At 35.9% G+C, this 11,475-nt stretch overlaps 1 protein-coding gene across 1 annotated transcript; it reads left to right on the top strand.

The window, feature by feature from the left end:
* Positions 1-588: 588 nt before the first annotated feature.
* Positions 589-8,116, top strand: LOC117926987 (ubiquinol oxidase 2, mitochondrial-like). Its single transcript, XM_034846330.1, has 4 exons — positions 589-1,050; positions 3,786-3,914; positions 5,772-6,260; positions 7,650-8,116. Exons 1-4 carry the CDS (start codon positions 766-768, stop codon positions 7,707-7,709), a joined length of 963 nt encoding a protein of 320 aa, XP_034702221.1. The 5' UTR covers positions 589-765; the 3' UTR covers positions 7,710-8,116.
* Positions 8,117-11,475: the final 3,359 nt, after the last annotated feature.

Raw genomic sequence — 11,475 nt, 5'->3', positions numbered from 1 at the left:
GAAGAAGCATAGAGGTAGTTTTTTGAAGTGGTGCCCAAGTGATAGAGGAAGGTTTGAAAGAATTAATTCATAAAGCATATTTTTTATGAAATAATGGTACGTGATGTTGTTTTCTGAGCAAGTTGAGAAGTTTGCAATAGATTAAGTTTGTTACCTAACTTCTCCATGTGCCTTGCACGTGGCACCCACCTAGTATTGTATAGATACAGCTGTTATGTTATATCCTGTACCAAACAAGGCTTTTTATTTTCTATTTTTTTCGAAAAAGAACAAGTGGAAAATTAAAATTGAGCTTTAGCCTTTAGCAGAGAGAAAGAGTCACGTGATGACGAAGTCCGTCTCCTGCCAATGTTCCGTGGCAAGCCCGAAATCCTCGTGACTTGGCCTCCAAGTTAGAGCCCCTGTTCATCTAGAGTTCTCCTGAAAAGTCAAGGGCATTATGGTCTTGTGAAACGTGGGTTTATAAAATTCCCGACCATGACCCGATCTCACCTGCCCTTCACATTTTTTTCTCTCTCCACTGTCCAAACCCCATTAATAAAGTGATCAACGGTGGATAAAAGGACAAGCAAATTAAGATGGTACTTCACTAACCATCAGATACTCTCTCCTTGTCTCGGCAGTTCTTCGTCTCTCTCCTCATGTCATTGTCTTGAACCCCTCCCACAAGTCACAGCACACGTCTTATTTTTCTCCCCAAAACCCTAATCAACTTTTAGACTCACCAGTTTTGTGGAGTTTCCCAATTTGTTGGCAGCTCTGAAGATGAATCAGTTAGTTGCAAGATCACTGATGCGAGGCCTGATCAATGGCGCCAAATGCAACCGTTCCATTTTGTGCTCGGTAACCAGAGTAGAGTTGAGGGATGAAAAGGCAGCGTTTGGGAGGATGATGAGCACGGAGACAGCATTGGCGGAGAAGAATCAGAAAGAAAAGTCGGTGGAGGAAGTGGAGAAGCAGAGTAAGGTTGTGTTCTCGAGCTACTGGGGAATTCAGCGGCCTAAGATCACCAGAGAAGATGGGAGTCCGTGGCCTTGGAACTGTTTCATGGTATCCTTCTTTTCTGTTCATTTTCATTTAATTTGTTCATATTAAGTCTGGTGTAGTTGTCAGTTATGGAGCATTCTCTGTTTAATTTGGACGGTTTCTTCAAGATCTAGGAACGGTACTTACGCGAGTGATCTGCTATTTTTTTTTTCTCTCTCGGAAAAAGTAAAATGAAAAAGAAAAATTTTCAATTGTTCGATCCATATATCTCACAGATTTTTGTTATTATATTAGTTGCCCTGAGTCCTAAAAATCTGCTCATAGATGTGATTTGAAGAGATTGAACTGATGAAATAATTCTTAAAGAACCTGTTTGGTTGGTAGTAGAAATAAAACTGTTCTTCTAATCTTTCTGCATCTCACTCTCAATTTCAAAAAAAGAAATAGGTTTTTAGATTTATAAGTATTACATTTCCAATTCCAAATCCAAACATGCCCTAAGACATTTCATAGCACCAAGACGCATTTCAAGCTGTCTACACTTCCATTTCCTTCAGGCTTGGAGTCCAAGCAACCGCAGTGTCGCAAATCCTCATGAAAAACAAGGGCATTTTAGTCTTTTAAACAAGGTCAGGGTCCTGATCTCAACCGCCATCCCGGACTCTCTACTTCGCAAACCACCTTTTTAAACTCTCATCTCGCCAACTTATCATCGCCACCGTTAAAAAAACCAAATCAGTAAATATTCGACGGCCTAAATAGACCGCCACTAGGAGCAATTAAAAACAGCACCTCACGAAGCACGCACAATACTCCCTCCCGCCCTCTCTTTGATGACCGAACTGGCTCTTCATCTTCTGCCCAAAACCCTCCCACGACCTCATGTTCAACGTTCCAAAACCCTAATGTGCAACGCTTGAAGACGAATCAGTTGCATGCAAGGTCGGTGTAATGGCGGCAACTGCGGCCGTTGCATCTTCTCCACCACGGTGGTGAGGTCTTTGCGGTTCAGAAACCATGCTGCGTTTTGGAGAGCGATGAGCTCTGAGATGGCATTTCCACATAAGGAGATCAAGGAGAAATCTGTTTCGAAAACAGAGAAGAATGGGGAGGTTGATGTCTCAAGCTATTGTGGCATTTCAAGGCCTAAGATTGTGAGGAAAGATGGAACTGAGTGGCCTTGGAACAGTTTCATGCTAACACAGATTTTATTTTGAATGTATGTATATTCCAAAGTTAATGAGTCTGTTTTGCTTATATTTAGTTTTTTATCGTGGAATTTTAGGACATTTTTGTTTGTTTTGTGGATTGCTACTTACTTGAGTTTTGTTGTGTGCATTAGTTAACCGTTTGTGTGTGGAGAGCACTCAATTCATGATCTCCAGAATTAATCTCAATTATTTGGTAGTTGCACTGTGAATTATAGTGGGTCTTTTAATTATCTACTATATTTCATCATGATGATTTGCTTTGGAATTGGCTCAATTTGTTTGTCCGTAGGGCACCTTTTTTTTCCTCAATCTGAATTGTTGATGTATTATTAGCTTCTAGGAGCTTTTGTCCTTTAATTTCTACTTTTCTTCCCTGCTGAATTTCTTATTTACTCATCAAAATTAACTAAAACCATTAGAGCAATCGAGTTTATCAGTTTTCCACTGAGTTGTTGTTTCTATCTAGTCTTTTAATCTATTGCTGAAACTTTTATGTCGAAATTTAATTATAGTGTTTTAAGGCAACTGTTCTGAATTAGAATTTGGGTGACTAATTGCCACTACTTACCAAATCCAAAAGTAAAGTAAATTTGAACAACAATCTTATTGTGGAAACAAATCAACTTTTCACAGTTCTATATGATATCTATATTTCCTACCTTTGGCTTATTTGGCTGCAGTGAATTGGTCATCTTTAATCTGTTTTCTGTCATCATTAAGCCATGCTGAAGGCTATGTGCAGAGAATTGCCTTCCTTTTTTGTATTTATCATTCAAGGAATGAATATGTAATGGAATGATGAGAGAAGAAAGGGGGAGGAGAGAGTGAGAGTGAGAGTGAGAGATTTGTGAAGAAAAAGATAGGATGTGATGATGAGTGATAAGGGCTTGTGAAGAAAAACAAAAACAAAAAAGATCCAGAGAGATATGTTGCAGTCAAGGCCAGAGTAGTGTATAGAGAAACAGAGAACACTTTTCTTCTCCCTTTTCTCTTTTTTCTCTTTTTGTCTCTTTTTCCATATTCTTTGAGTTATGAATAAGAGTTATGTGGAGCTGTGTTGAGGTTCCTGACAAATGAGATGAGGGAGCTAGGCCTGAATAGGACTTACATGCATGACCAATGTAAGGATCAGCCCCTAATTGGATAGGATTTACATTCTGTCTCCATTTCTAATGTGCCATGTTAATAATTCACAACGCAATTGTTTTTAAATCAAACCCACCATGCTAATCAAAATTTCCCTCTAGTGCTCAAGAACATGGGTATATTCAGTCTCATACCTAGGTTTGTCATAGCTGCATGAAAGGGGAGTGTAGAATTGTATCTTCCACTGTAGGAAATGTAGTGACTGAGCACATTTTTCACAAGTACTTTATTGTGCAAAATTTTTGGTCTTCAATTTTGTGGTCATTTCCTCCTATATCATTGAGATCTGGTGCACAAAACAATTGTATTTTCAAGTTGCTTTCTAATTCTATTTACTTCATTTTCTCTTTGTTATGGTATTGGCACATAACATAGATATAACATCTTTTGTTTCAAGTTTACATTCAAATAACTTGTTATTACTTTATTTTTGTTTTGCAGCCATGGGAAACGTATCATGCAGACACGGCAATAGATCTGAGTAAGCACCATGTGCCTAAGACGTTTGTGGATAAAGTAGCATACAGGACAGTGAAACTCCTTCGTATTCCAACTGATATATTTTTTCAGGTGTGCTATCTTATTTGGTCTTTTCTTCCTCTTTTCAAGATGTTTTTATGGTTATTGGGTTACATGTTGTTCCAAGACAATGAATGATCTGCCCATGTGAATCTTTTTAAAAAGATGTAATTCTTCTCTTGGTTATCCTTGGTCTTTGAACTACAAACTCGAAAAAAACCTTGACCTCAGAAGAGATGATGGAACATCCATCAGGACCAGCTGGAGTGCTACTTATTTCCTCTTTGATCTTGACTTTAGTCAATTTTTTTTGCCATTTTCTTTTATTGGTAATAGTGTGATTTTCAACATATCAACATGATGGAAACCTACCACAATGGTAATACTTTAAAGGAGTGTACTTTGTAGCTTGTTTAGGATCTCCTGATTAGATTTGTACCCTATGAATTGAAGAAAATCGAACTGTTTGAAGTTTAGATCTTTTGAACATTGAATTTTGAAGCAAAGAATATTGAGTCTTCAAATTGCATTCTTCTTGGTTTTGAACTGTGGACAATGGAAACCTGAGTGGAACTTTGACCTTTTGACTCCAAATAAAGTCCCATAATTACCATTCTCTGCTATAGGGAGCATTTTTCTGTATTTAGTTACTGTCAACTGTGTTTGAACTGCTAAGATCACCTGTTGAAATCTTCAACAAGTGTAAAGGGCAACTATGAATTAACTCCTAGTATGTTCTTTTATTTTATATTTTTAGTAAAGATAGATTTTATTGGTGGCACTGATCATTGGATCATTTTCTTTTGGTGTATCAAAGTTCAAAGTTTCCAACTAGCTGTATCCTCCTGTGTTTATGGAAAGTATGTTTGAAAGCCATCTTGTGTATATACTCAGGGCTTTGAGGTAATATTTGAATGTGGATGGAATTTATAGCTGACAATATCGACTCAATTATATATTTTACGAATTGCATTGCCAAGGCAAGAAAATAACTATATAATGATAAAATAATTATCCTCTTAATTACCTACCATATTATATCAATGGCATGGATTTTTGGGATTCTATTTGTATTTAATGAAATTCTCCTTCCCACTAAAGTAATGCTATCTGTCCTCTACTTCCATTTTGGGTGGTTTCAACTTCTAAAATGGTGTCAAATTCTAGTGAGTAAGAAAATTTCTGGTTCTTCCTTCATGTACATTCAAATAAATTATGATATATTCTTTGTGCCAAATGCTGCAATGTTCAACTCCACTCCAACATCTTTAGACACTTCAGGTCATCAATTTTCATAGGTGTGGCAGCCTTGGCCAACAAGGCCATGAAAGGTGCCTGTTTGTTAGAAATTATATAGCTGACAGTACTATTTTCATTAGTTTTTTAAACTTTTGCATGGTTTCTTAATGTCGATTCTTATATCGTGTCTTATTTGAGCTTTTACACCTTTGCCACTTTGCCTATCAAAAAAGGAAAATAACCTTGGCGTCAAAGTGTGAGTAGGATGCAGAGTTTAATTTTCATGCACATGTGAATATACTTGGAATATTTTACTTAACACTATGGGGAGAAAGATGGTTAATCTCCCTGCCAGCAGTTTGGAGAGGATTTCTATATTTTTATATGAAACAAGAACGTGAGCATAATGCGTTCTGTGTTGCCCGCTTTCTCTTAATGGCAGAGTTTGTAACATGAAATAAATGCTTGTTTTGTAACTTACATTTTCTGTATTGCAACAAATGATAATCTACCAAATTTTCTGTGAAACTTAAGAAGCTTTAAAGCTACTGTCTTGCCTACTCTTTTCTGCATGTGGTGCCTGCTATTGATTATACTAGTTTTTAAGTTATTTTTTCTTCCATCATACTGGTTCTTGGTCCAACACCGATGGTTGAAATTACATTGCAGAGAAGATATGGGTGTCGTGCAATGATGCTGGAAACAGTGGCAGCTGTTCCTGGTATGGTGGGAGGGATGCTACTGCATCTAAGATCTCTCCGCAAGTTTGAACATAGTGGTGGCTGGGTCAAAGCGTTGCTTGAAGAAGCAGAAAATGAACGGATGCACCTTATGACTATGGTGGAGCTTGTGAGGCCCAAATGGTATGAGAGGCTGTTGGTCCTCACTGTGCAGGGAGTCTTCTTTAATGCCTTCTTTGTGCTTTATGTGCTCTCCCCCAAAGCGGCACATAGAGTTGTTGGGTATCTGGAAGAGGAGGCTATACATTCATATACAGAGTTCTTGAAGGATATTGATAATGGTGCAATAGAAAATGTCTCAGCTCCTGCTATTGCTATAGACTACTGGAGGCTTCCCAAGGACGCAACCCTGAAGGATGTTATAACTGTGATCCGTGCTGATGAAGCTCACCATCGAGACGTCAATCATTTTGCTTCTGTGAGTACTGCTAGCCTTCTCCATTTCAATGCATGTTTGTGGTTTTTTCTTCTGATTTTGGTTGAATTTCTTATGTACTTCGTTCTGTTTGAATGAGCCAAGTACTGCAATGCTATTGTCAAAATAAAATCTGGGATCAATGATAGTGACATTTAAAGTAAGGAATGAAACCCTGAGGTAAAATGTAGGACTTCAGCTCACTTTAGACATCAGGGATATTAAGTTAACAAAATAATATTGATCATCCCATTAGATATTTTAGATTTTGCTGCTCCAAATTTTTGGGGTTTGATGATGGATATGGGAACTTGTATGGGAATGACAGAGCAAAACTGCAATGAGTGTCATTCTTGCAGTTACAGCTCTCACCCACTGCATTCTTGCTGTTTTCATATTAGGGAAAGCTAGATATGGGAAATACTTGCAAGAGATATATGCTGCTATTTTCTTGAGGACATGGTATAAAATTCTCAAAAATGTAAGGTACATATGAGAAGAGAAGAGGGATTGAGGCCCAAAGAGAGGAGCAGAAAACTGAGTCCCATGGTGACTCCATAGATCTAGATCTCTACTAGAATATACTGGGATTTCTTTGTAGCTAGGTCACCCCAAAGAATCCCAAGTACTGCCAGTCGCCAGAGAACCTTATTCCTAACATTGCATCTGGATCCTGGATGGGTGACCATCAGATTTGGTGCACTGCTAGGAGGGATTCAGACAGTTCCGGTGTGAAATAGCTGTGCATAATTATATCATATTAGTTTTGTCTCTTGCTTGCTGTTTGTTATCTTTGCTTTAATTTCTTTCAGTTCTTTGAACATGTGATATTTTATAACTCATCTTGATTGGCTTAAATGGATACTGCAAATGAATTAAAATTTTGAATTATGTAAATTGATTGATGGTTCCTGCAAGGTTATATAGAAGTTAGGAATAACCATTCCACAGCTTTGGCCATTTCTGGAATGATATATATGTTTTGGTTCTATTAATAATCTATAGCTTTTTTCTCACTATTTTTTTTTCATACTATGTATATACGAGGGAGCAGATTATTTTGTGGAATTGGTTAAGAACGTAACGAAGATTAAAATAGTTTAAGACAATTCAATTGGCAAATCAAAAAATAAACTTAAATTTACCTTATAATCTTCCAGTCGACTCCTGTAAATAAATATGATTAAGATGTTTAATCTACATTTCACCCGGAAAAGGGGAGGTGGGGGGATGCTATGCTATTTGAACGTGAGAATTTCTGATGTAACAAATGTTCTCTGCTTTCCGAATGAAGGTGGTAGATGATGCTCCATGGTTCTCAATAATGCATTTTCCATTTTTTTTTTTTTTTTTTTTGGGAGGCTAACATGTGAGCGTGTCCTTGCTCTGCAGGATATTCATTTCCAGGGAAAGAAATTGAATGAGGCACCAGCCCCTATTGGTTACCATTAATGACGCCTATCAAACTTTTGTGCACAGCATTTACTATGAAGGATATGGATGTTTATATGGTTGTATGAACTTGGAGAGGTGAGAGATATATACAACCTCGAAGATTAGAATAAAATGTATTTTTTTACCAGTAAAATATCGCATCTCGAAACCGCATTTTCAGACTGTTATGGGAGATGGCACATTGTTACAGGCGGTACGAGGGGTCCCCTCTCTTTGGTAAAACGAAGGCTAGCTTAAATAAGAGTCTTTTCCTTTCATTTTTATAAGGTGTGAGTGCACCTTGCGAATGTAGGGCATGAAGTCGACCCTTTATCATCTTGTTCCTCGATTCCCATACAAAACCGCCCCATTGGGTGGAGACTACTACCAATATCTGATTGCTAATGACTGCCTTCTTTTCCTTATGCGCTATCTTCTTCTTATGGTTGTTCATCTACATAAGTGGCTTATAACTTTCTTTGGAATGCCCTAACCTCCCTTTAGGTTTAAGGTCACCACTAAAGAACTTACTTGGCAAGAACCTAAACGTGGTAGCTTGAGTGTTCGTGCTCTCTAAGATGTATAAACCAATCCAATGAACCAAATGAAACCACGCAAGGATTTTGATCATCAGGTTGATGGAAAGTGGAACTATCTTTCTTTAATGACTGTTCCTCGGGTTCGACGTGTGCTTCCTCTATCTATAGATATGAATTAAAGTATTGATTATACCGCAATAAAGTTAAAAGTGTTGATTGTACTGTATGAAAAACATACGATTTATTTTCCACGTCTTGCAATGCTTAACTTAAAAAAATTGGACGAGGGTTGACCTATATATGAGTTCAAGCTTTACCATGAGCTAAACAATTATATGACACGCTTTACTTAAGGTGAAGTCGTTTTAAAAGTAACTTTGCATGGGGTATAATTCCCCTTTTTTAATGCACTTTGACATACTGACAACCCCATTATAGTTTTGATGATATATAGGTTAAGATGTGTAATTGATGGAAGTATTATTATTCTTAAATTAGGAATAGGGAGGGACCTTTACCTTATCTATTTTCTTACTGGTATTTGTAGGTTTTTGATACATGGTACACTTTTTACCTTATGGTTGGGATGATGATCAATGTTGTTCCTATACCCCTCTTTATTGAGCCAAGTAGGTATCTCCGCCTCAAGGGTGGAGCCACTAGTTCTACTTCACCTCTTGTGGGTTTTTAAGGGTCATTTAGCTAGTTAACTTCCCTCGTTTTCCCCTATATGGATGTTAAAAGAACCTTAAGTCAAAACTTCTAACTCTCAATTTATAGTGTTCAATTTCAAAGGTCGGAGAAAGACCTTCTATTAATGGATAGGAGTACTTTGCAAGTGCGCAACAAGAGGAAGATACGAGTCTCCTCAAGTCACTAAGAAAGAAAAAAGTGAAAGCAAGAGGAAGTGAAAAGCCAATTAGGGACTCAAAAGGGAATGGAGAATTAGAGTGACAATGGCTAGGGATACATAGACATCTAGGTCTCGTAGCAAGACAATCGGCTCGAAAAAGACCCCACTTGGTACAACTAAGGCCAGCTTATGTAACATCTCTTTTATTCTTATAATTCACCTTGTAAATAAGGGGAACAAATGTGGTTGTTTCTCTCCAAGAAGCTTTTTAAGGTAAGAGCAACTTTCAAAAAGGTAGTTAAGTTGTTTTGGTGTTTATAAGGTTATAATTCCTTTTGAAAGAATTGGATCAAAACCTTTATCAAACAATAGTTCCCGAAGATTGTTATTCCAAGCAAAATGAGGTAAGGTCTTCAATAAAAAGAGTAAGAGATCATATTTGACCTTTGACTTTAAGGTGCCTTAGGAGCTATCCCACTCTAAACGACACCTTAACAACCTTTATTGGGTCATCTTATAACTCAAGGTTTCCTAACAACCCAGTCCCCTTTATAGTGCCTACGTCACAATATGACCTACATAGTCAACCCCCATAACCCAACCATTTCCGGATCATTGTCTAGCAAACATACAATCATTCCTTTATTAGTTTGTTCAAACACCAACAATTTATCGCCTTTTCTTATATGTTGTATATCAATGTTAAGTGGCTTTTAGCGTTTTTGCAAGGTGGGGTTAATTTTACTTACTATTCCTTAGGTTTTGGGGTTTTAGCTAATTACACTCGATTTCTATTAGTTTGAAATTCTATCAAATACTTCTCATATTCTTTTCGTTTGTTATTTTCACTCACCTCTGCTCAAAATAAGAGAGGTATTTGATGAAATTTCAAAGTAATAAGGGTTAAGTATATTTAGCCAAAATCTCAAGAGAAGTGAATGAGAATAACCCTTTCAGAATGCTCTAACACTTTCTTTTAGATAAGATCATTATTGAAAAACCAGCTTGAGGGTAAGGTAATTACTAAAAAACTAGCTTGGTGAGAACCCTAAACATGACAACTCGAGTGCTCATGCTCAACATATTTATTTGAAATTGATATTGAAATTAAAATAATTACAAAAAAATTATAAACACTTTTTATACAGTTTCACTAGTATTTCAATTTAATCTTAACTTCTTTGTTTAAAGTAATGTTAACTCCAAATTATGTTGAAATGTTAAGTAGCTGATTGTGTTAGGCTTTTTCATTAGAAAATGATACAAAAAGCTTGTCATTTAAGCACGTGAACATCATAATCTCAAATAAAACTTATACACATAATGGGTAATGTCTTATGTTTATCCTATGAGCTTTTTTCACGCATTTTTTATGGGAAAAAAAAAAGAAAGAAAAAGAATCCCTAAACCTTTTATTATAATTTAGGATTGAATTTGCTTTAAAATAGTTTAGAAATTAAATTAAAGCATAAGTGAAAATATAATACTTATATTATATTGAGAGGGTAATGTTAATATTATAAAAATAAATATGTAAAATTATAAAAACGAAAAGTGGGTTTTGACTCACTAATTTTAAAAAAAAAAATTATATATATAACTCTAAAATTTATATAATGCATGATCTTCGAGGTAAATAATAATGTATTAACTCATTACAAGTCATATAGATATATATTATAAAACTGAAAGTTTTTACCTAATGACTTATTTATCTATACCCATGAAAGGTTGTATGAACTATTGTGCAAATTATTATTTTGATGAGACAAATTTTCCGCCATTAGAAAGAGGAAGCTAATTCTAGGAGAACAACGTGAAATTTCTTGGAAGTTTTTTTATACAAGCGTTAATATCCTTGAAGAATAATTAACATAATAGTAGATACATGCCTAAAGCGTAGTAAAATAATTGACAAAAAATTATGTCATGGTAGGATAAGTAACTATTGTAATGATAAATTAATACAAGGTTTGCTTGAAGCGTAGTTGATTTGTTGGCTCAAATGATGTGATTCCTTGGAAGAGAGAAACATTAGGAATAATATATGAAAAACTTGATATTCTCAAAGAGGTCATAAAATGATTGATTAGTCTAAAATTAAGGAACTTATAGCCTTTAAAGAGGCAACTATAAAGTAGATACCCCCCAAAGAGGTGCATATTCAACTAATAGCTCTTAAAGAGACATATTAAACAAATAATCCCTAAAGAGGTATAAATTGAATGAATAGCCCCTAAAGAGATATAAGTATCTCCATGCCCAAAAGTAAAAGTGACCTTTATTAGTTATGATTATAATAGGATGATGATGATATCAAAATAATATTTTCATTAACAATGTATCTATTTTCTTTTTAAATGGCCTTTGACATCATGAGGAATGACAGTTT

Source organism: Vitis riparia, chromosome 12 (assembly GCF_004353265.1).
Source record: "Vitis riparia cultivar Riparia Gloire de Montpellier isolate 1030 chromosome 12, EGFV_Vit.rip_1.0, whole genome shotgun sequence".
Taxonomy (NCBI): Eukaryota; Viridiplantae; Streptophyta; class Magnoliopsida; order Vitales; family Vitaceae; genus Vitis; species Vitis riparia.
Note: the sequence above shows the minus strand (reverse complement) of the source record. Positions and strands in the feature narration are given on the sequence as shown.

Bases quoted from the DNA above. Each gene is read 5' to 3' on its own strand.
- LOC117926987 (XM_034846330.1), top strand. From the start codon at position 766: ATGAATCAGTTAGTTGCAAGATCACTGATGCGAGGCCTGATCAATGGC. The intron at 3,915-5,771 runs GTGTGCTATCTT...ATTACATTGCAG, and splicing joins CAACTGATATATTTTTTCAG to AGAAGATATGGGTGTCGTGC. The intron at 6,261-7,649 runs GTGAGTACTGCT...CTTGCTCTGCAG, and splicing joins ACGTCAATCATTTTGCTTCT to GATATTCATTTCCAGGGAAA.